Genomic DNA, 25,814 nt, shown 5'->3' with positions numbered 1-25,814 from the left:
GAATACCATGAGGTAAAGACCGCCTTGCATGCTCCCTGATTGGCTGGGATGTTCAATGACGCCTGCCCCCGGGTGCTAATGATGCATAATCCTTAAATATACCTCTATAGTCTGGTCCTCCCGTGTTGCTGCATCTCCTCTTGGGCGGTATAGAAGCCCCAGACAATGATTGTAAAGTAATAGTAGAGATTAGACACCCTCCTGCAGGCTACTGGCAGGGACCCATTTCAGATCATTTCAAAGTGGCGCATATATGCTTAGACCACTTTCTGCAGGTTTCTGCCTGGCAGAACTCTTTTTGAGATATTGCATGGAGGTGCGCGTATATTCAGTAACCCGTCTTCTGCCTGACGGGACCCTTTAGCAATATTGTAACTGTTTTCCTGTTTTCAAGGGAGCTGCAAGGGGCATTAGATTCTGCTGAGTCACCTTGTTTGTCCTCCCTTGTGGTATGCGACCTTCTAAGCTACCCCATGTCTTTTCATTATCCGCATTTAGAAGAGTGGCTGTGTGCAGTCTGTTTTTTTTTTGTCTGCACTCCTATCACTACTCTGGCGTAAATCTTCCCCCGTCTCACCTGGGATCGCTTCTTGCTCTGTTCCGCGGGAGGATTCCTCTTGTGGACGGATCGGGTCTTGTATAGGCTCGCTCGAGTCTCGCCCGGCTGCAGAGCGTGTTCAGAGTTCCGGGAAGGCCGCTGTTCCAGGATGTCCAGAAGAAAAGGGTAGCGGTCGCTAAGAATGGGGATTCCAAGAGCAGAATAGAGGGAAGGGGTGAAGGAAGGAAGAAGGAACCAGGATCTAGGAAGAGTGGATTCGCCGAACAGCACACACACGTCAAGTCACTACCTAATGATAGCGTTGAGATGCGCGGGGCCGCGGGGGCGTGGCCAATTTATAGAACGTGCCGTGTGCAACGTGAAGGCTGGTGGCGAGGCAAGTCGCTTGATGCGGCCATGTTGGGAGTAACAATGAATACAAGCCCCGGCGCGACAAGGACCAGGAAGTCCAGAAGGGGCAAGCTCTATGGGTCATGACAGCATGCCTCCTCCGAAGACCTGTTCCACCAGGTTTGCCCGGGTGTATGAGATGGATTCTTCTAAGCAGTCGAAGGGTATTTAGGTTAGAAACTAGTTCCCAGGTTCTCTCGCTAGGAGGGTATCCTTTCCATTCAACCAGGTATTGAAGTCGACCCCATTTATACCTGGAATCGCATATTCTGGACACTTCATATTCCAGCTGATCGTCCACAACAACAGGACTGGGTCTGCAGGATTTTCAGGAGGATTGGATGTAAGGTTTCAATAGGGAAGTGTGAAAGACTGGGTGTATTTTCTTCCAGGAATCGGGTAGCTTGAGTCGGAATGAGACAGGATTGATGACTTCCTTTATGGAAAATGGTCCATAGTAGCGAGGGGCCAATTTGTTTGGCCGTAGATGTCGAGGTAATAGTTTCGAGGACAACCAGACTTTATCAACAAACAGAATAAGAGGGTGCTGATCGTCTCTTGGAATCCGCATAGAGCTTAGTGCGTATTTGAGCCTCTTTCAGTTGTTCCTTGGCTTCCTTGTGTATGTTCATGAGAGTCTGTATCCATGAGTCGAGAGTAGGTACTGGAGTGGGATGTGGAAGAACAGAAGGTAAGACGGACGGGTGAAAACCTTGACTGCAATAGAAAGGGCTGACCTTGAGTGCTGAGTGATCGGAATTGTTGTAGGCAAACTCAGCCAGGGGTATGAGGAGTGACCAGTCATCCTGAACCTTGGTGGAAAAACAACGAAGATATTGCTCCAGAGTTTGATTTACACGTTCCGTGGCTCCATTGGTTTTTGGGTGATAACCTGATGAGAGAGCGCGTTGGATCCCTAGAATACGACACAGATGTTTCCAGAATTATGAGACATATTGAGGTCCTCGGTCCGATATGATCTTGGAAGGAAGTCCATGAAGACGGAAAATGTGTTCCAGGAAGATTCCATCAAGTTCTGAGGAGGATGGTAGTTTATACAAAGGTGTAAAATGAGCCATATGGGTGAACAAGTCTATGGTTACCATGATGGTCGTGTACCCTCGGGAAGGTGGTAATTCCACAATGAAGTCTGTAGCAATAAACTCCCATGGTCTTGTTCGCAGCGACGGTTGCAGTAGAAGACCCGCCGGTCTCTTGTTATCATGTTTGTTTTGACTGCAGACAGCACAAGCTTTGATGTACTGTTGTACATCGGTCTTAATCCGAGGCCACCAAAACTGTCTTTGTATAAGACGTAGGGTGTTAGTTATACCACGATGTCAGGAGTGAAGGGTATCATGGCAGAGGTTTATTACCCTGTGTTGTAATTTCTGCGTAGGAATGACCAGTGCACTGTCCTTGAATAGATATTCTTCCTTGACTCTTAGATTCCATGGATTCTTCCTTGAAATATCCTTCCAGAGGTCAGAGGACTGGGTTTGCACTCGGATATCTTCCAGGAGGTTCATTGCTTGAGCTACAAAGATAGTTTGGGGAAACATTTTAGGATAGGCCTTGTCCTCAGTAGCTGCGTAGTCAGGACATCGTGATAAGGCTTCGGCAATCGTGTTTTGTGATCCGGGAACATGAGTGATTTGAAACTGGTACTGGGCAAAGAAGTAGGCCCAGCGGGCCTGACGACTGTTCCTGCACTCCAACGACTGTAGAATTTGGAGATTCCGATGGTCTGTGCGGACCTGGACTGGATATCTAGCACCCAGAAGTAGGTATCGCCATTCAGCGAAGGCTTGGCGGATGGCCAAGAGTTCCTTCTCCAGGACGGAATAGTGTGTCTCGCTGGGGGTCAGGGTTCGTGAAAGGTAAGCAGTGGGGTGTTCCAGTCCATCCTCATGTTCATTTTTCAAGACAGCCCCTATGGTCCACTAGGAATGGGCAATTTATGTCGGGGTGGGTCAGGATGGGGGCTTGCGTGAACTCTGTCTTCAATCGTTGGAATGCTTTATCTTGCGGCGTAGACCAGATAAAGGGCGTGTCTTTCTTCAATAGAGCAACGATCAGCTGAACGATCTCGGAAAAGGTAGAAATAAACTTCCGGTAGAAGTTGGCGTGCCTCAGGAAGGAAAACACTTGTTTCACAGATGTGGGAGCGGGCCAAGCCAGTATGGCCTTTACCTTTGAAGGGTCCATACGAATTCCTTCTGGGTTAAGGATGAATCCTAGGTAGTGAACAGAAGTAACGTGAAACAAGCATTTTTCGGGTTTGGCTAACAGTTTGTGTTCACAAAGTCGTTGTAGTACTGCCTTTACATGTTCTTCATGTTTTAGAGGATCCTTGGAAAAAATCAATATGTCATCCAGATGGACAATGACGAAGAGGAACAACATATCAGAGAACACCCTGTCCATAAAACGCTGAAAGACTGCGGGAGCATTGGCTAGTCCAAAAGGCATGACTAGGTATTCATAGTGACCAAAGGATGTTCTAAAGGCTGTTCTCCATTCGTCCCCTTCCCGGACATGGATTAAATGGTAGGCACCCCAGAGATCCAACTTTGTGAATATTACGGCTCCTCTCACAGCTTCCAGGATATCCGGGATCAGGGACAGTGGGTACCGATTTTTGAGGGTGCATTGGTTTAAGCCTCGATAATCGAGGCAAGGTCTGAGTTCCTTGGTATCCTTCTTGGGAACGAAGAACAAGGAAGCACCCGCTGGGGATTTTGAGGGTCTTATGGTGCTGTTTTCAAGATTGGTGTCTAGGTATTCCCGAAGGGCCTTTTTCTCAGGTTCGGAAAGAATGAACATTCGGCCGAAGGGAATTACAGCTGAGGGATCTGTATCTATGGCACAGTCTGCGGGCCTGTGAGGGGGTAAGGGCTGGACTATAGCAGTAGAAAATACATCAGCATATGCCTGATAGGCCTCTGGAACTTGTATGATATTGGAAACAATGAGTGGTGTTTCCTGGTCTCTTGGTGGTTCTTTAGGAGTTATTGAGGAGAGGTCCAGGGATAGACAGTGGGACATACAGAACTCTGAGCCCAGGAATAATGATCCTGCTGTCCAATTGATATACGGATTGTGCTTTTGTAACCAGGGCATACCCAAAACCATGGGGTAATGGGCTGACTTAATGATGTCGAATGTAATCCGCTCTTGATGATGGTTTATGGAAAGTTGGATCTCTTTAGTCTGGAGGCTTATGTGTCCTGAAGAGAGGGGTCTTCCGTCAATTGCTTCCACCGGCTGCATGTTGTTTCGTGTCTCGTATGGAATATGATGACTAACGACCCAGTCTTGATCAATGAAAATTCCCATAGCTCTGCAGTCCACCAAGGGCAGAATGGATAGGTCTCGTCTTTGGAGGGTGACAGGAAGGCCTGTAGTATCACCAAACTGTTTTGTCCAGGAGAGTTCAAGGATGGAATTGATGTGGAGCAAACATCTCTCTCCCGAGACCTCGCTCCATCTAGGATCGGGAGCTGGCGTTTCCCGAATGCCGTAGAGGGGCTAGAGGGCACTCTCTAACAAGGTGTTTATCCGAGGCACAATACATGCACAGGCCTGTGTGGATCCTTCTCATCCTTTCTTGAGGGGAAATAGGCCCACGTAAGGCTCCGATTTGCATGGGTTCCGGATCTATGTCAGGGGTTGGGGCAGAATCGTTTTTAACCGAGGTCTCAAGGAAATTCTTTTAAAAGGGTGTCTTGGTCTTTCTTCTTTCAGCCTTTCTTTCCTGGATTCGGAAATCTATTTGCATGGCTAGATCCATAAGAGCCTGGAATGAACTAGGACGAGCCACCCGGGCTAATTCATTCTTAATGTCCTCGTTTAGACCCCTGCGAAATAGAGTGAAACTTGCTTATGAGGACCAATCCGCTTCCTTGGCCATTTGTTTGAATTTAGTAACGTACGTTAGCATATCCTGAGTACCCTGTCGGAAATCAAGTAAGCGTTCCTGAGCACTAAAAACCTGTTCTAGGCGGTCGAACATAGGCTAGAGTGCCTGAATAAATCCATCATAATCATCCAGGAGGGCATCCCCTGAGTTTACTAAGGGAGTGGCCCAGGTCAACGAGTTCCCTGTGAGGTGCGAGATTATGAAGCCCACCTTCGCCCTAGAGGTTGAAAAATAATAGGGCTTAAAAGTAAAACGCACCAAGCAGGAATCCACGTAAGGATTTTGCCGATCCATCATATTTGTCTACCACTCCACCCAGTAACACACTGTCCTTGTTAGTGGGTTCGCGAGACAAAACAAGCTGCCTTAACGCAGCATTCTCAGCCTTTAAGTTCTGTACTTCTGTTGTGAGCTCTTGCATGCCACGCATAAGGTCCTGGACTGCTTTCTCCATAGCAGTATCGGTGTAGGTCGTTTGGCATCTCAAACTGTCGTAAATCTCCCCCCGTCTCACCTGGGATCGCTTCTTGCTCTGTTCCGCGGGAGGTTTCCTCTTGTGGACGGATCGGGTCTTGTATAGGCTCGCTCGAGTCTCATCCGGCTGCAGAGTGCGTTCAGAGTTCCGGGAAGGCCGCTGTTCCAGGATGTCCAGAAAAAAAGGGTAGCGGTCGCTAAGAATGGGGATTCCAGGAGCACAATAAAGGGAAGGGGTGAAGGAAGGAAGAAGGAACCAGGATCTAGGAATAGTGGATTCACCGAACAGCACACACACGTCAAGTCACTACCTAATGATAGCGTTGAGACGCGCGGGCCGTGGGGGCGTGGCCAATTTATAGAACGTGCCGTGTGCGACGTGAAGGCTGGTGCGAGGAAAGTCGCTTGATGCGGCCATGTTGGGAGTAACAAAGAATACAAGCCCCGGCGCGACAAGGACCAGGAAGTCCAGAAGGGGCAAGTTCTATGGGTCATGACATACTCTTCTGTCCCTCCATCCAACTGTGAGTCACATCTTCAATTGTGATTCGAACACATGCTCTGTGTGTAAGTACCCTTCTGGTGTTGCACCCTTCCTTTAACAGGTGTCTTGTAGTGCGCGGGTGGGAGATGTGTTATATCCTTAATTAATGCAGGCTAGCTTGACACTGTGTGGATGATGTCAGGAATGGGATAGTGCTTGGAATTCTTGGCATATGAGAGGCAAGTGTGTTCCAGGAGGGTCCTGGGTGCCGCTACTGCTCTAATCTTGATCATGTTATGAGGCCTGATTACTAACGTATAATGGAAGAATACGAACCATAAACTCCAACCTAATCTCTACACCAACTGGCTCCATCTTGGTCTCTGCAGTGTGCAGCTTTATTTAATTAAAACAGTTATGCTCTAGAGTTATTCTTGGGATGTGAGACCCCAGAAAACCTGCAAGTAGTCCGTTACCTGAAGAAGGGTTTGCCAAACCTTAGTGCCACACCCCCCAGGAAAGTGAAAAGGGGAGACCGAACTTCTTTGAAGGACTGGAAAGGACCAAGAGCCCTTGGTGCCTGGCAAGGACATTGTTGGGCCTCCCAGATGTGGAGAGGCCCAATACAAGTCCAGGAGAACCATCCTGATGTTATTGATAATGGAAAGAGACGATTTCTACCTTAGGTTTGCTCCTATTCTTTCCCAAGATCAAATATTGTACTGGCATCACTGGTCTTTGTGTACGGCATGGTCCCAGGCAGCTCTGTGACAGATGGTCTTGGAAGTGGGATCAAGAAGGCTTAGACTGACAAACCAACCCAGTGTGTCAAAATCTAGACCTCTAGAGCAGTAAGCTTACCTACCACTCTAGGGAAATAATATTTTCTCCCTCCTCATTCCTTGGGGAAACAACCCAACATGAGGCCCCAGCACTGGTGGCAGTGGCCCACCCACCAGTTCTAGTAAGACTGATAAGGAAGCCACCCCAGTCGAATTCCAACCTGGGGGCCCACCACCAAGGCAGTGAAGGCATTACCGTACATCACCCAGGCAGAGTCTTCTGGGGCTTCCTTCAAGGGGTGCGAGTGTGTGTGTGTTCTCCCCACCACCCAAACCACCAGTTCCCCACATTTCTGACCCCACCCGAACCCTCACAACCCCCGCCCCATATCCATTTATTTTTCGATATTTTATTTGTTATAATTTCATTCGTTATTGTAAATTTGTTAAAATCACTGCATACCCTGTGTGACACCCAGAACTCAGTCAGCGATTTGGAGTGAGACCTATTTAGATCATCAAAAACTCAAGCCTGGCCATATCACTCTCATGATAAAGGGCCTTCTGCAACTTTGGTATCTGCTACTCCGGTGTCATATTCTGCACAATCTGAATATGGAGGGAGAACAGAAGTAAGAAGGGACGCTCATGTCTGTCCAAATCACCACCATCTTCAGACCAGGCCATCTGAGCCAGTCCAAGATGTCATTTGATGAAGGAATGTTATGTTCAAGAAGAGCTGCAGCCCAGGGAAAACCTGCCAATGCTGGCCAGCTCCCGAGACAGATTGGTGACAGGATATCTGGCTCTCCTGGGGCAACTACAGACTCGAACACTGCTGCAAGGACATTGGAAGGCGGGGACCGGAAGCACTCTTTAGAAACATCATGTAGGTCCACTTCAGCTCAGGAAACCCAATAGTTCCTCTCCTCCGTATGACATACACTTATGATACAATGTACATTTTCTGTCACCCTCGTGGTGCATGGTAGTGCACAGCTTAGCTCTCTGGAGCATGCCACAATTATAGGGAAGTATACACAAGTGGTTCTTATGAAGGACAGCTTGCACTCAGATATCACCTGAAGGGAGAAGACTCAGACCAACAGGTGATGAACGCTGACAGCCGACCCAACTATGACACCTTCAGGAAGGGCATTTTGGAGGGACCCATAGCCATACTGTGTATTACCGACAACACTGGAGGTATGTTAAGCTACAAAATCAAGGGGCACTTCTTCCCATACGTGTTTCCACTTTCTGGTGGAAACACGAATGGGAAGAAAAACTGCCAAGGAGATCAAGGAAGAACTGGTTCTGGAGCGGTTCATTGCCTCCTTCCCCGTTTCACTGAAAAGACTGCAGAGACAACTGCACAAGCCACCCTGGTAGCTAGTGATTCAGACTACCATCAGTGTACACTGGGCACAGCAGTGGAGACCTGCCGGGGCAGGCCAAAAGCCAGATCTGATACCACCCAAAAGAGACCCAGGGTTTGTTGTGGGACCAGCGCTGCAGTTTAACATGCCTAGGATCATGGCCTCCCTTTGTACACCCGTGTGAGCCCCACAATGGCAGTGACATTGCAAGGCCAGATCCAACGAGTACACCAGCAAAGCCTGGCAGTGATGTCATTAAGCCAGCTAATCTGATGCTAGAATGTCCTTTCTTAGGTTGCAGGACGCCGGAAATCCTACAATTATTAAAACACCTGAAGAAGAGTTTGGGGAGTGAAACCTTAGTGCATGCAATGCCCAGGGACCATGGAAGTGGTAACCAAAATGTTGAGGAGGGGTGGAAAGCCCCAGGATAATAAGAAAGCACAAGCTGGGAAATCCCACGTTCAATGAGAGTCCAAAGAATTTGACAAAGACTGGTTTTATTCGCAATCCATATAAAGCTTGGACTGCTGGGGACAGCATGATAATCTCTGAGCTCAGTGTATATAGAGTATATGTTTTGTAGCCTATTGGATGCAAGCATATTCTTCATGTCTAACTGAAGTGTGATCTATTGTTGGTGTAACTTCATGGTGGATGTGTATCTGGGGGGGGGGGGTGTCTGTGTCTCAGTTCCAGCAGTGACGTCATTTGTTTTCATCATCTTGGTTACAGCGTGTTCATATCCGCCATAGCTTGCAATTTAATTCCTCTTCGATTCCTCCGGGGTAGGGTCGGTATGGTTGCCTTAATGAGTAACATCTTTCGCATCTACGATATGGTGGCAGAGAGGGGTCGGGCGCCATAAGTGATGTACAGCTCCCATTTCTATGTTATCGAAATGAGGAAGGGGCTGACGTAATGGATGACGCATTCATTTGCTTCTCAACAAAAAGTCTTTGAACTTTCATGCCAGATAGCCTGGGGTGTCCACAAGAGGACAATGATGGGACCTCCCAGACGAGATGAAACCCAGTTAAACCCAGCAAATGAACTATACCAACATTTTTGGTTTTGAGAAGAACCGGTTTCTACTTCAAGTTGGCCCATTTTTGTAATTGTAAATAAAGGTTTGAACAGGAATCTATGGTCGTGTCCCTCTCCCTAACCTCTGTCGTGTCCCTCTCCCGGACCTCTGTCGTGTCCCTTTCCTGGACCTCTGTCGGGTCCCTCTACCCGGACCTCTGTCTGGTCCCTCTAGCCGGACCTCTGCCGTGTCCCTCTCTCAGACCTCTGCCGTATCCCTCTCCCGGGAGTCTCCCACATCTCTCCCCACAAAATTTGCGCTATCTCTATTCCCACCTACTGGATCATCTCCCTCCCCATTCTCTCGGATATCTCTCTCTAACCACCTTCTAAAATTCTTCTCCTGCTCCTTCCTGCTCTCAAACTGTCTTCACTATTCTCCTCCAATACTTTCCCTCCTCTCCTTTCCTCCCCCAGTCACCGTCTATCCTCGCCTCTAGCCAACTCCAAAGCACTTCTTCTCCTTCAAAATGCTCCTTCTGATCCCCACTCACTCCTAACAGCCATATTATGGTAGGGTGCCGTGCTTGTCTTAATCTCTGCCAACCCCTCACTCTCATGTTTGGTCTTGTATGATTGGTTGGAGGTGTGTGGATTCTGGACCCAGACCTGTGATCCCTGGTTTCTGCTCCCTTACTCTCTGTGGTTTGCAGGTTCTTCTAGGCACTCCACCATCTTGAATCTTCAAAGTCGGTTTAACCCCAGGAGCAAGCATCAGGTGGATGGTGGGTCCCGCATGTTCTTGGCAGCGGCTCCCTGAAGCTGCACAGTAATGTATGGGCAATCGGACCTCTTGAGTTTGTAAGAGCCAGCATCCACGAATAAGTTGATTTGTGCATGTGGCTCACAAGCTACCACCAGAAGATCATTCCCCTGGGATTCTAGTTGCCATAGGATAGAGGTCTTTGTGGGGTTTCTTCATGCGTCTTTGTGAGATTTTTCCCAGTTGTGTTCTTTTTGATGCTTACTAATTTCCCCTTCTGAGACGTTCCTTTCAAGCACACCTGGCCCTCTTGGTCACCTTATCCCAAACTCTGGAGCAAGGCAGCGCACTTTGTCACAAATCCTTCTTCAGATTATTAATGTTACCTGTCTGACAAATCTTATACTGCTTGTGGGTACACTAGGGCCAGGCAATTCTAGCAGGGATCCTGCTATTACCTGCCCTGCTACACCTATTGTATCTACAATTCAACATATTGATTGAGGCACACTACCAATATATTCATTGAAAGCACTGTGTATGCCTTATATCGCCTGCCCTATTGTGTGCGATAAGCACTTCTAGTTTACATTGTCTAGTTTGAGAGCTATGTGCTCAGTGCTAGGAGATGAAACTAATCATTTTTCTCCTATTATTTAAAAGTAATTACCATGTCGGGCCTTCAACAGCTCACTGTTTGTCAATTATACAATTTCCTTGGCTTTTCCTCCTCCGTTCTATTCATGCCAGTGCATTAAGCATGGTAATGCTTCGGTCCCAGGTGGGCCATGGTGCTTTTAGTTAGTATTGGCTTCAAGGGGATAATGTGGGGATGAGTACACAGTTGTACATGAAGCAAGTTTATTGTACAAAAGCTCCGGGGAGCGGTTAGATTGTGTTGCAGGACCAACCTAGCCCAAGTCTCAACAATACAACATCAGTTGGCAGTTTATATATTTGTTTGCAACAACAAAAACTCCCAGATACATTGTATCACTCTCCACCCACCAAATATGATTGGACAACACCTTTTCAAAGAAATCCCATCTTTCCCCAATTCTTCCATTTTCATTGGTCAGGCTCATCTTCATTATTATCTTCAGGTCATATTTTAAAACACACCACTTCTTGGGATTGGTTGTAGTAGGTCCTGACGTCGGTGCATAGTTTGAACATTACTAATGAAACCATCATTTATTGCTAGAAATAACTAGCCTAAAAACGTTATTCTTTGAGTATGATCGCACATGGTATCGCTGACATAGTTTAGCAAATGAGGAAGTTCTGCTTAACCGTTATTTCCCTTGAACTATACATAGCCATCTCCATCCCACAGACTTCTGGCGCCTTTAAAAGACCTTCTAAGTTTGCGCGGATACATACAACCTCTGGGGACCTGGACAAATATTTAACTGAACAAATGGCTGATCTTCTCTAAAGATGTTAATACAAAGGGCAAGATATCCTCTGTTCCCTTGCAACTTTTCCAATCTACAAGACTCCCACTTTATTGCACAAATGGAAACTCCTAAATAGCTTTGGGCATTTAGCTTATCCCATGTTTTACTACTGACCAGAAAAAACAAAAAACTCTTTTGGTCATGCTCTCAAACATCAGGAGATTATATCTACTGCCTGCAAGATTTATCGGACCATAAACTCGGGGGTATTTCTGCAGATGCCGACTGCAAAAGCTTGTTGGGATTTCTCATTTACCTGCCTTCTGTGTCTGAAAACGGGAAGATAGCTCAGGGGCAGGTTTGATCCCTGGGTCAGCGCTTAGAAACCTCTGGGTTTTAAGCATGTTATAAATAACCTATCATAAAACATGTTTAGAAGTAAAAAGTGCATTTTGCAAGAGAGCCCTAACCACTATGTTCAGATTCCTTGTGAAAGGGTACTTATATTTGAAGAGAATCTTGGCAGGGGTTCTCTGTGCCTCTCCTCTACCATATAGAGAGCGGAAGTACAGACCACCCCCCTCCAGTACGGTTGCTTTATAATGGGCAATTCATTAATCCAATGAGTGCCCAAATGCCCAAAAACATACACTAGGGGCACAGGGTCGTACCCCTACCCATGGGTGCCATAAGGGTATCCCATGGGTCTGTTCACCAAACCAAAAGAGAGCTGCACCGCCAGGAGTCCCACATGAACTCCTGCGCAGAAAACACGACAGAACACACAATAAAAAGCAGTAAAGGACAAGGATACGGAGGCCCTGTCCCTCCGATGCATTTCCAGCATCACAGTGGCCCCCCCCAGACTGAGGTTAGGGTGCTTAATCTCCGACGAGATAGAAACACTCATCCAGACGGTCAACATACCTTCTGGAAAGGCCATCTGCATTATCGTGACTCTTCCCTGGCCTGTGCTCAATGGTAAAGTCTAGCCCTTGCAGGCTAATGGACCACCTGAGCAGTTTCAGGTTTTCACCCTTTATCTGCATAAGCCACTTAAGGGGCTTATGATCTGTTTGGACCTTGAAGGTAGACCTAGTAAGGTAGGGTCTAAAACGCCTAAGGTGTCAAACTATACTAAAAGATTCCTTTTCAACAGTAGCCCACCTAAGTTCCCTACCCTTAAGTTGTCTACTGATGAATATGATCAGATGTTCTCTTCCTTTGTCATCTAACTGGGACAAGACAGACCCAATTCCGGTGTCGCAGGCGTCAGTTTGAACGATAAAGGGCTTGCTGTAATGAGGCGCCCACAACCCAGGTGCCCTACACAGACTTTCTTTCAAGCCATCAAAGGCCCTCTGATAGTCTTCAGTCCAATTAATTTTCCTCGGTTGTTTGGGTGAAGTCAGAGCTGTCAGGGGTGCAGCTATGGTTCCATAGTCTGCCATGAAATTGCGATAGTACCCAGTGATGCCCAAAAAGGCTCTTACCTGGGTTTGAGTAGTGGGAGTCTCCCAGTTATGTACATCCTGTACCTTACTGGGGAGAGGTTGGATTTGACCCCCTTCTACCTCATGACCAGGATATGTGACTTTCCCCTGAGCTATCTGGCACTTGGTGGCCTTGATAGTGAGGTTAGCCCTTTTCAAGGCCTGCAACGCTTTATCCAGATGCGTCAAATGCTCCTCCCAGGTGGAACTGTTGTCTAAATAAGCCACACAAAAGGCTTCCAGCCCACTGAGCGCATGATTGACCAATCTCTGGAAAGTGGCAGGGGCATTCTTCAACCCAAAAGGCATGACCCTGAACTGGTAGAGTCCCTCTGGTGTTGAGAACGCTGTCTTTTCCTTGGCATGGTCCGTCAGAGCTATTTGCCAATAGCCTGAGGTAAGGTCAAAGGTGCTCACAAATTTGGCAGCACCCATGGTGTCCACAAGCTCATCAGCCCTGGGCAATGGGTGCGTGTCAGTTTTGGTGACGGCATTGATTCCTCGGTAGTCCACACAGAACATCCAATCCTTGGTAACTGCCTGGGAACTGGCCTTGGGGACAAGGACCACGGGACTGGACCAGGGACTGGTTGAGGGTTCAATATCACCCAGATACAACCTCCTGGCGACGTCAGCATGGATGTGGTTCTTAACGGTATCTGACATACGGTAGCACCTGCTTTTGACAGGCACACTGTCACCAGTGTCAATCTCGTGCCTACATCACGGTGTAAGGCCTGGTGTCAGTGAAAACAGGGAGGCGTACTGCCGGAGCAAAACCCGGCAGGCCCTCTGCTGCTCTGCTGTCAGATCAGGAGAGAGATGCACTCCCTCCAGAGACACATCCTGAGGGTTGCTATGCAGCAAATCAGGAAAGGCCTCACTCTCATCCTCTTCTTGCTCTGAAGCTAGCAAGAGATATGAGACTTTGGCTCGCCTGTGGAAAGGCTTGAGCCTGTTAACATGGCATACCTAGGGGGCTACCCCGGGGATTCCCATGTTAACCAGACAATTGACTTTGCCCATCTTGGAGATGATCCTGAAGGGTCCAGTCCATTTATCTGCCAAAGCCTGAGGCTTGGTATGCTCCATCACAAGAACCTCCTCTCCCGGAGTCCAATCCACTTGCGTTGCTTTAAGGTCATGCCAGTATTTATTCAATTCCTGGCTGGTCTTAAGATTCCCTGTTGCCTGACCCATCTGTATCATCCTCCGTCTGAGGCCTAACACATAGTCCCCCACTTACTTGGCGGGACCTGGAGGGGTGGCCTCCCAACCTTCTCTGATCATGGCAAGGGGCCCCCTCATGGGATGTCCAAAGAGTAACTCAAAGGGGCTGAAACCAACACCCTCTTGAGGTACCTCTCTATAAGCAAATGGCAGGAGAAGATCCCACTTCTTCCTTAGGGGCTCTTCCAAAGCAACTAGCATGCCCTTGACAGTTTTATTAAATCTCTCAACCAGACCGTTGATCTGGGAGTGGTAAGAGGTGGAGAAATTGTAGGTTACCCTGCACTCTTTCCACATGGTTTTCATGTAACTCAACATGAAGTTGGATCCTCTATCCAGAGACAACCTCCTTAGGGAATCCAACACGTGTGAAAATGCCCAGGAGAGCCCTAGCAACCACCTTGGCCATAACCGTCCGAAGGGGTATAGCCTCAGGGTACCTGGTGGCATGATCTACCGAGACCAGGATGAACCGATGTCCACCTGACGTGAGAGGGTCAAGGGGACCGACAATGTCGATTTCCACCCTCTCAAACGGTGTGCCAACCACTGGCAACGGCTGCAGTGGGGCAATGACGCTGACACCAGTCTTGCCAGACAACTGGCACTCCTACTCCCATCCGGGGCCAGTATAAATGGGCAGAGAGCCTCTGCTTAGTCTTCTTGGTCCCAAGATGACCAGCTAAGGGCACCTCATGCGCCAACTACAGCAGGAAGGGCCTGTAAACCTGTGGTACCACCAACCTCTTGAGGGCAACAGGTTCTGGCTTAGTGGGCTCACTAACAAGGAGCTCACCCTCCCAATAAATCTGAAATGTCCTAGGCACTTCTCCTTGTTCCTGGACAGGGCCGGTTTCCTCAGACCCTCGAGAAAGTGGCACTCTCTCTGTTCCTTACAGAGGTCTGCCCGGGAGGGTCCCCCTTCAGCTAACAAGCATTGAAGGTCGGGATGATCCTCCGGGTTGAGAGCCTCTCCCACAGGAAAGTCTTCTGGCTCTTCTCCCACAGGAGTTGAGACAGGATTTACCACTGGACCCAGCCCGTCCGGAGCATGGATCCCAATGGGTGCTGTCAGAGCAGCAGGAAGAGCAGGAGCTCCCTCCACAGAGGTGGCCTTCTTATTCCTCTGTTTCCTTCGCGCCTTGGGTTTCCCCGTCGGCAAGGGTACCAGACTCGCAGCAGGACCCTGTGACCTGCGATCGGGTGACTGCCACAGCAACCATGGGTAGACCATCCGTGATCATCCCCAACTCGACCAAATCGTTTCCTAACAAAATGTTCGAAGGCACGTTGTCCTGAACCAGGACCGGAAGCTTTGCTGTCTTGTCTCCAATCGTAATGTTGACTAAGGCTACAGGCGATAATTTGGGAGGCTCACCAGCTAACCTGGTGGTTCTCAGAGGAGCACCTACATAGTCCTCTTGCTTGAGCAGGGTCCTGTCCACCACTGTCATGCTTGCCCCAGTGTGTCTCAAACCAGTAGAAGGCTGGCCCTTCAAGAGGACACTTCTCAAAAACCTACGAGTGTTCTGTGGAATAGTCGCCAGTACTTCTGCGTACTGGTCCCAGGCCCCAAGGGACACTAAGGAAATCTCTACGGGAGCAACGAAGGTGATCCCGGTAGAGGAGGGGAAGACAGTGACCTCCGCCTCAGGTATGGAGTAGGGATAGGTCAGTCTGGCAGCCTGGACTCCAAGTGCCTTACCCTTACACTTGGGGTCACCCCTTCGGTGGTCCAGAGCCCCACAATCCCAACAAGTGCCAGGAGTGCGGGGTACGGTACTGGAGCCACTGGGACCCTGCTTTGCAGCAGGCAGACCACTACTCTTACTCCCACCCACAACAGACTTATCCCCACTAGGATTTTGGGTCTTCGGAGAGGAAGGTGTTGGTTTACCCAACTGTGACTGCTTTTGGGACTCCTCAGCTTTCTGAGAGGCCCCCTTTTCTTTGTCCTTGTCCTTCCCACTGGACTCCTTAGGGGACACCCGGTGAGAGACCCACTTGTCAGCCAACCTAGCCAGCTTAAAGGAATCCAAAATGTTCTGGTCAGCAACATACTGGCGCAGCTCTGGTGAACAGGCTTCCGAAAAATGCTCAAGAAACAAGAGGTGAGACAATTCAACAAACGTTTTCACTTTGTAACCATCAATCCACCCCATCATGTTCATGTGCGCAGCACTCACCCAGTCAATTCAAGACACATTTGTTTCTTAAAATCCCTGAACCGTTTAAGATATTAGGTAGGTGTCTTGCCAAACTTGGCAATTAAAGCAGACTTCATGCACTCATACTGACCCCTTTCTTCCACGCTCAGTTTCAGAATACAGTCATATCCAGTTTGAGGAACTCTGCTTAGCAAACACTTAGCTCAATCTCTCTTATCAACATCATGAATTGCACAAGCCATTTCAAACGCTTCAATCCATTGGAGGATATCAGAACCCTCCGCATACACACCAACCAAATCTTTCATTAACTTGGTTGCTGGGGACCTGACACACTCAACTGGTTTCGCTGAAGTCTCCCCTCGAGCTTTCTCTAACTGGATTCACTGACATTCAGTGTCCTTGTCTTTGAGTTCAAGATCCCTATTCTTGAGTTCCACTTGCTGTGCCAACTCCTCTTAAGCTCAGCATCTATTTCCAACTTGCAATATTCAAAGGCCAATTTCATCCTTAATAACTCAAGCTCCAAGGAAGCGCTGGGGTTTGGAACAGAGGCCGCAGGAATGGTGGCATTCCCAGAAACGGACTCGGCGACAACCCCCGGGGTAGAGTCCTCATTGGCTGCATCCCCCCCTTCAAGAGTTTCACAATCGATCTGGTAGTCCACCAAGGCAGCTATCAGCTCAGCCCTAGACTTACCCACAAAGTCTAATTCCCTGGCTTAACAAGCACTCTGGAGAGCCTCTAAGCTCATCCAAGTCAATTTACCATTCACAATAGATTCCATTGCTTGTAATGCAGTTATCTTGTACACAACTAAACCTCAATTTAACAAAGTGCAGATATCCTTCGTAAGTGGCACGGTTATACACTGATTCTTAAAACCATAAGCATCCCACCACTGCCACCAGTGTAAAGCAACCATACTGGAGGGGGGTGGTCTGTACTTCCTCTATCTATATGGTAGAGGAGATGCACAGAGAACCCCTGCCAAGATTCACTATTTGGTAGCTATGATCAAGCAATCAAGGCCTATCTTCTCGGGAGGTGATGCAGGCTGGTTCTTAAGTACAGTGTAGTACCCAAGCACCCACAAAGGAATGTCCACACGCTGTATTGGTTAAAACGCAGTCTTTATATAATTAATATTCAAGGTCACGTACACTATCACGATAACTGACTTTGTACTCCGAAAATCAACAATGGTAAATATATACAGTTCTAAAGTGGTACCACTAACGTTATCAGATCTCATTAAAGTGCAGACGGTCAGAATGAAACACAGATCAAATAAAGAGGAAACCAGCAGTAGAGAGAGGAAGGAAAGCAGGATGGTTGAACAATTGGCAGAATACTGGTCACTACCGTTAAATGCAGTTCTGTGTGGAGACCCCCCCCCCACCTGGGCAACCTGTAGAAGAAAGATACAAGCCCAGTCCATATATTGTTTACACTAGACTTTCCAATAGTTCTGCAACCCCAAAGTACCTGGTATTGTAGCGTTCCTCGTTGGGGAATCGACAGCCCTTCTTGAGTGTCCTCCCTTTCAGGCAGGAGTCGCGGGTTGTCGAACGTCTGACGGAGAACAGGTCGAGCTACGACGGTGAAGTGGCCGCGTCGTTCCTAGCGGTGCTCATTGATGGGGAAGCGTAAACGTCCTGCAAGGAAGAGGCGTGCGGGGCACCTCAGTGTCGATAGTTCTGGACCGCAAAGAGTTTGAAGAACTGTGGTCCAGCAAGGCCGTCGAGTCGTCGGCGTCTCTGTGGTCTTTGGGTGGCGGGAAACCCACCGGTGGATGCTCCTCAGCGCGTCGACCGTCAGGCCTTCTCCAGCAAGATACAGCGACGACGATGCGGACGAGAGCGTCATTGGATCAAATGAAGTTCTTAGGCAAACGGGAGCACGACGGCTCCAGTCAGCGACGGCGGTCGTCGACAGTGGCAGACCACAGTCCGGGCACTTCTCCTTGGAGTTCCACAGCAGTCCCCGTATTGGGTCGGCAGCCTGTCGAAGGTCTGTCTACCAGGGAGCTTTGGCAAAGATCAGTTGGTGCACGATGGTCCCTCATAGCTCGGGAAGAGGGCGCCTTACCAGGTCCTCTCTGGGTCAGTTCTTGGAGGCACAACAGCTTTCAGATTGTGAAGGAGGGCCACAGCAATTCTTCTCGTCCAGCAGGGCTTCAAGATCAAGCTTCAGTTACTCCAGTTACTCGTCGTAGTGGACTTCAGCTTCTGAACACGATTCCTAGCAGTGAGAGGTCCCCAGATATACTGTTGATCTCCCATTCATTCCGCTGGGTCACACTCAAGCATCCAATCACGACTAAAGGCATTCATTCATGCAGCCAGGCAGCCAATCAGGCACACAGTGTATTCAGGCCATTCACTCCTCTCCAGACACTCACAACAAGTTATGCGTATTGGGACAAGTACCGAGCCATTCAACACTCCATACTGCATTCATACCGGTTTCGGGCAGGGCTGTCTCAGTCATTGTGTCAAACACCAGATACTAGACACCCGCAACATAGAATGCATATTCGTCACAGACTCCATTCACCCAGGTCCCACCCACAGGCGTACCCACAACATAAGGTCGTTGAGAAGGTCTGGTCGGCACTTCCCCCACACTACCATATATGGAACTTCCACCCAACAGCCAGTCAGGGGGAAGGGACAGAGGCAGGGCTGCCCGGGACTTCGGGAAGATGAAGGTAACAAGTGATGGAAGGCAAGAGGCCATGGGGGCCATTTTGTCTCCATCAGGAATCTACCGATTCCAATGACAGGGCCTGGGCATCCCAAAATGGAGGACGCTCAGGGTACCAGTCATATCAGCACGGAGCTGCCACCAGCCCGTACCCTGCTCTGTGGGTCACACACAGGTGCCCAAAAACATACACTAGGGGCACAGGGTTGTACCCCTACCCATGGGTGCCATAAGGGTATCCCATGGGTCTGTTCACCAAACCAAATGAGAGAGCTGGACCGCCAGGAGTTCCACATGAACTCCTGTGCGGAAAACACGACGGAACACACGATATAACGCAGTAAAGGACAAGTATACGGAGGCCCTGTCCCTCCAATGCATTTCCACCATCACACCCATGTATTTATATTTAAGGTACATGTATATTTTTACATTTGATAGATTTGATACTTCATCTTTCTGCGCACATGCAAGCTAATATTGTATCAGTTCTGAACAAAATATAAACCGCGCTCAATTTGCCGCACCCCCAGTCATCCATATGGCACTTGCAACATGAATTCCTCATAATAGAACGGATACTCTTTGACTGCCCCGGCAGTCCAGATATGAACAGGTGGTGGCAGTGGTATCATTGATAACCAACTGGAGTGTCCCTGTGGCCCTTTCATTAACTGTGGCATCATCTGCCGCCTTCGTAAGAAAGGGCCTTTATCCCTGCATTGCAATGAAATCGCTAAATCCGCATCCTATACTTATTCCAATTAGATGGGGTCTGAGTGGGGTGGTCTGTTGATAGTCATTTCATGCATGTAGGTTTTCCAACTAAAATCCCCCAGATAAAGATGCCATCAAGAGCGTGTAAGTGCTTATGAGTCAGACCCAGAGCAGAGTTCTCCCATGAATTGCATGGTATCCAAGAGTCTATGATGGTCTGTGGCATGAATGAACTACACAAGTCAATACCTGCATTCATGGACGGGACACAAGGTTTTAAGGACTCTTGGGCCATAGTGCTATCTTAACATGTTGGCTCGTTCTGACTTGTGCTTTAGTACATAAGCTTTATGACTATATTCCTGTTTCTCTAATCTAATCTTGTTCCCTCTGAGTTCTGCTCATTTGTGTGTTCTTTGTCTTCTTTCTTAGAAATTACAAGGATCCAGTAATCCAGAGCAGGTCCAAGAAGCTTTGGATAAATTGTTTGACGTGTTCCCCGCAGAGGATATCTACAGTGTCAGAGATGAAACCATGTGCAGGACGTGCGCTGTCGTTGGAAACTCAGGAAATCTCAAAGGCTCTAAATATGGGAAAAATATTGACTCGCATCAAATTGTTTTGAGGTACGTTTTGTCAAGGAACGTAGTAACCCTGCGGTGGATGGAGACCAACCCATTTTCTTATTATTCTCTCAATATATTGAAACAAACCAAATTGTAAATTGTGGTCTGAAGGGAACCCCAACTCTTCCCTAAATCTGAACGTCAATTATTTCTGCAGGGGCTTGGGTTGCCCACTCCTCACTTGACTTACTCAGGGCCCTATTTACTACGGTCTTCAGTAAGACTGGCTTTGCTGCCTGCATTGTTGGAACTAAGCTCTAAAATCTGCCATGTCCCAACCATCACCTACACTAAACCTAATAGCAGAGGAGTATCTTCAAGGAAAAAATATTGGTACCGGTATCTCCCTGTTAGCCGGTGGCCTTAGCACACTGTTTTTTAGATTGGAAGTTCGATTTTGCAGCCTAATCTCAGGAGGATAGCTCAGGGGCAACGTGCTCGCCTTGGAAGCAAGACCACACGGAGCACCACAGGTTTGATCCCCGGGTACGCGCTTGGAAATCTCTGGGTATTGGGTGGATCAGACTTCCGTCTGTGGTAGTTGAGTTTATGTATATGTTTATACCACGCCACAGGCATCAGGGTGCACACAAGCAACCAACGAGACGAACAACAATCAGCTGAGGATTAAATCAAGGTGGTACTTTATTTAAAAAGAAGAATTTTTAGTTGTTTGCGAAATGCAAAAAGATTTCTCGCTTCGCGTAGATTAACTGGCAGTCCATTCCACGCTGTAGCAGCCTCCACCGGGAAAGAGCGGCCTCTTTCTCTTACCCTCTTAGCGCTTGGGCTACCAGCTGAAAAGTGTTACAGGATCTAGTGGTACACCCTTCTGGCTGCAGGGTGACACCTTCTTTCAGATACTCGGGTGCTATTCCAAAAAGACATTTGTGTACCAGAGTCAACATTTTAAACTTAATTCTGAACTCCACCGGCAGCCAATGTAGCTCCCTTCTGGCAGCTGTTCAGCAGTTTTGCCGTTGCCATTACTGGTTCACTCCATGTTACTTTCTTTTCTGCCACTAAACTTTATCGTTTTCTCCACATCGCTCATTGGGCTATGTAAGAGTTGGGCTTTTTAAGAACAGGCTTCCGGTTAGGATATTTTACTCCCTACCTTTAGAGGTTGAGAGGAAAGGGATTTTTCAGGGAGCAAAACATTGGTTGTCATTCTCGACTGGGGAGTGAAAAGATGTTTCATCATATAGTTCCTCTCCTCTGTGTAACACGCACCTCTTACACAATGGACATGGTATGTTACCCTCGTAGTCTATGGTAGTGCACAGTTTAGACCTCTGGAGCATGTCACAATTGTAGAGAAATATCCACCAGTGTTTCTCAAACAATACTTGCAGGTATTTTTCCATAGTTTGATCAGAAATCATTAATTGTATGTTTCTTCTCATGTTGAAGATGCTTTCGTGCAGAAACATCGTTTGTATTCACATTGGGTGCCATGCTGCATCTTTTGGACTTTGCTGGTCTCTATGAAGTGCTGCAAAGTAATCGGAATAGATTGTGTTCGAACAAGACATTAACCGCTTGAGTGCGAGGCTATCATGCAAGTCTATACAAAAAGGACGAGCATACTCGTCTTTGGCACTTTAGACAACAGTTGAGTAAATAAAAGAACAAATTAAAAGACAATGCAGTCCACCTTTAGCAAACAACGGATCCATTCTGCACACGTATCAAGCGATGAGTACTCGGAATGTTAGTCCTTGTATTAGGAAAGCGATCTGAAAAAAGGCTGTGACATGCTTACTTAACAGGCATAGACGAACAGCTGTCATTTCATGTCAATGTTGAATCTAGCAATTAATTTATTCATGTGGGAGTTCACACAGTGTATCCAGAACATTTCCCTCTGGGTCGGGCATCTCTGGCTATCTCGCTGATATGGATGTGCTGGAATACGTTACAATACACCAGTTGTCTGCTGGATGGCAACATGCTTAGGAGCACTGCACTTCATGTTCTTGTTTCTAATATCTGATTTGTGTTATGACAAACAATCTTTTGATTTCCCTGTGATGTGGTCCACGTAAAACCGTGGCCAAGATATTTTAGACAAGGCCTCATTACGAGTTTGGTGGTAGCCGTGCCCTTATCAAGGGCACGTCTACCGCCAAACTTGCTACCGGCCCATCACTAGTTGAATGGGCCGGCAATTGCCCATTCGCGGGTGCCGGTATGGCCGGCCCCATAGGGCAGAATGGGGGTCGGGAGCATGGTTGCACTGGCACCGTCAATAACAATGCCGATGCAATCACGAGTTCTGCTCGCGGGTGCCGGTCTGCACGCCTGGTCAGGCCACGCGTGCAGTCCGGCACTGGCGAGCAGAACTCGTAATGTTGCGGAGAGGTAACAACGGCGCCGGTAGCACTACAGGTGCCGTTGTTGCATTTCCGCAACACTTGTAATGAGGCCCACTAGTATGTTACACATTGTCGGACGTGGCATAAAATGCAAAACAAATATTTTCCCAACTATTGAAGGCATTAAGTGGTTACTCTTCTAATGGTGTTGCTGCAGGCACATTAGAGGAATGGCAATGTGCCGTAGTTGTAAGAAAAGAAAAGGTCACGTGTCACTTTCTTGAAAGCAATCCGCTTGCATCGCCAAGTTGTATACATTTGACATCCATTCATTAAAACATTGATTTCTGTCATTTGCAGTTAAAAATCTATTTAAATGTACAGTATACGTTTTGAAAGCACTTTGGGCATCATTACGAGTTTGGTGTTGCTGCGAGCTACCGATCAGCACCGGGCATGCTCAGAAGGAATCGGAAACGGCGGCAACAGGAGAAAGCAACAATGGGGTGGCATGAAGTACGATCTCGCACACACGTAATGATCATAGTTTAGGATAATGGGGTGGCACCTGGGGTGGCCAATCAGATTCCAGGCGTAGCACGTGCCAGCCCAGGACACACCACTGGAAAGAAAATAAGTGCCAATCCACACTCTTGGCCTCACACGACCAAGTCAGGAGAAAGGTACTCCTTTGCACTCAAAAACTTGTGACCATAACAGGCACTGGTTGCATTCCAGACCCACCCCCAAAAAACACCAACATGCCAGTCATAACTGAGGCATGTGGGCCTGGGGAGGCAACCCCTGTGTGACTCTGATATGCAGAGCATTCTGCACCTCACCACTATAATCACCACTCCCGCCAACCACCCAATACAGTGGAGAAGATGGTAGGAATCATATCTACACATTCATTGTTTGACAGTTCAGGACAAGAAACATGTGATGGCATTCCTGAAGTACCACTAGAACATGCCGTAATGAATAAGAAAAATGCCTTTAGATGCTTAATAAACACTATGTGACAAAAACTAGTATCATCCTTGAGAGATACCATTGCATGAAAAGTATTCAGGAGGAAAGTGAGAAGGTTAAACAATGGATAACTAACTGCCTTGAGGGGTTGATCTAGAATGTCAAACTTTTGGAATCAGATGGCTTTTTTAGAGTACAGCGACAGTAAAGTGAGTGAGCAACTATGGTCCAAGGGCGACCCCCTTCGAGATGACATCCTCTGCAAAGCGAACGAAGCGGAACTTACTGCCCGGTGTGTGAGTGTACTCCGAAGAGGAGCGGACTCCGCGTCCCAGGCTACTTTGCCAAAAACAGCCAGCACTAGTGAAACTACCAACAGGGATGCAGATCTGGGGCAAAGCAAGCCCACAGAGCAGCTCCGCAGGTTCGGAGGGTGCCAGCAGGTCATCCGCTGGTGGGGGTTTCTCGAAGTATCCGAAGAGACTCTTTCATCACCTGTTACTGCCGCCTTTATCCTTTGCCTTAGCAAAAAGAGAAGAACAAATATTTGTCGGAATTCTAAATCCATTTTCCGTTAAGAGAAATTAATGGGCCAAAAAAGTTTTCTGGGGGCAACATTGTTGAAGGCCGAAGATCACCTCAAGGAACCACCGGCTTTTACTTTATTTAGTCGTATCTAGCTAAAAAAAGATATGTCCGTCAAGCATGGCGACTATTCTAACACTGACTGGTCACAACACATGCAAATTGCTGGGATTGGTACACATTCTGAATTCGAAAAAGCCCCCCACCCCACACGCCAACAGCAGATGGTTCGATGATAAACTGCTGCTTTCATCATCAGCAACTCCCATTGGATGGCAGAACAATTTCTTTCACAAGGAATGAAGTATTGTGACACTCACAAAACAAAATGGGTGCTCCACGCAATCATCCTCATTTATGTGAAAGAGAATTGCGCTCCCTGTGGTCGCTATGAAACTGCGTAATATATGTCATTTCTAGCCACTGAGCATCTGGCAAAAACTTCCAACTTCGTAGCATAAAAAAGGACGTCGATGTTACACAAAAACGTCTTTGCCAAAAATTACATATCTGGGTATCCCAATATTTAATCAAAAGCTGCCCCCATAGGCAGATTATTATCTAAAAATAAGTCCTCAGCCATCATAAGGGGCAAGGCCAAAGTCGAAACAGGACTAGTGTGATTCCCCCATCACAAAATCAACCTTCAAGTGGTCTGAGCCGAACAGAGTGGGCTTGAATGTCAGTTGGACCATGTAAGAATCGATGGAATCTGGCACCAGGAAAATTGATTCCATAGCAAGATATCCTACCCCATATCTGGCCGAACCATGACAGAGACACGTTCTTGCCTTCTAAGGACTGCAATTCTGCCATCTGATTAAGAGCTGCCAAGGCCGGCCCTCAATCTGCTTTATCATTTGAGTATTGTAACCTATGATATAAAGATTAGCAGAAGATCCTCAATCCTTCTTGACATGTAGATGTGCGTGACCCTTTCCTGGTGCCACCGCTCTGCCTCTGTTATGAGCCCAGGAGAAAAAAGCTGATGGCACAAAAACAGCTGTTGTTCAGCTTTACGTACACACTTTGGAGACTAGCTGAGTCCGAGCAAAGTAACAAGGATATTGCTAGCACTCAAGCAGGGTGTAAACAAGAGGAACCAGAAAATGTGACTCCTGGTAAAGCCACATGGGCAATACCAATATACTGCCCAAAGACCATGTGGTGGGAAGGAAGTATGCAGCTGCCATGCTGGCTTGGGAAACTCCTAATACAAGTACCAGGAAAGAAAGCAAGGTAATAGGTACTGGTACACCAGTTGGAATACACTGCATGGTCTGTTCCTAAACTGCTGCCATGCACGCAGACCTATACTCAAAGGGACATGCTAACATCTAGTAAAAAGGTGAAAGCCGTGCACTGAACTAAGCAGGTGAACCCACAAACCTTAACAGCCCCTAGAGGACAGGGCAAGCAGGATCCTGCCGGGGTGACTCTTCTCCCTTTCCCTCCTTATGGAGGACAGGACATTCCAAGGAAAGGATGTCAGTTATCCTCCCTTGTATCAAGATCTCAATATCGTTGTTGGCTATATGGGAATTTAAGTGGGTGATGACTTGAAACTGCCTGTATGAATCGCAGCTATGGTTTTTGACCCTCTGCGTACTCCATCCTCGCCTGAAATGAGGGAACAGTGGATAGTCACACCCACAATCAGAGGGAAAGATCGAGGCAATCTAAGTTCGGAAAAGTGAGAAGAGAAAAACACAGAGCTGCTGAGGCCCAGAGACAACCTCTTGGTAGGTGTGGCAAGAGAGTGGGAGCATATGCCAAGTGTTGAAGAACCAGTGATGGTGGAGCCCGTAGAACTC

The 25,814-nt window shown here is 47.8% G+C and overlaps 1 protein-coding gene across 3 annotated transcripts in view; it reads left to right on the top strand.

Moving 5' to 3' along the window:
* Positions 1-25,814, top strand: part of LOC138581133 (CMP-N-acetylneuraminate-beta-galactosamide-alpha-2,3-sialyltransferase 2-like) — a 431,707-nt gene that overhangs the window by 313,186 nt on the left and 92,707 nt on the right. For all 3 annotated transcript variants that reach the window (XM_069652226.1, XM_069652227.1, XM_069652228.1), the window contains exon 3: positions 19,929-20,122. In XM_069652226.1, coding sequence (XP_069508327.1) covers positions 19,929-20,122 — 194 coding nt within the window. The remainder of the gene's footprint in view (positions 1-19,928; positions 20,123-25,814) is intronic.

Source organism: Ambystoma mexicanum, chromosome 3p (genome assembly GCF_040938575.1).
Source record: "Ambystoma mexicanum isolate Mex_15411 chromosome 3p, UKY_AmexF1_1, whole genome shotgun sequence".
Classification (NCBI taxonomy): Eukaryota; Metazoa; Chordata; class Amphibia; order Caudata; family Ambystomatidae; genus Ambystoma; species Ambystoma mexicanum.
Note: the sequence above shows the minus strand (reverse complement) of the source record. Positions and strands in the feature narration are given on the sequence as shown.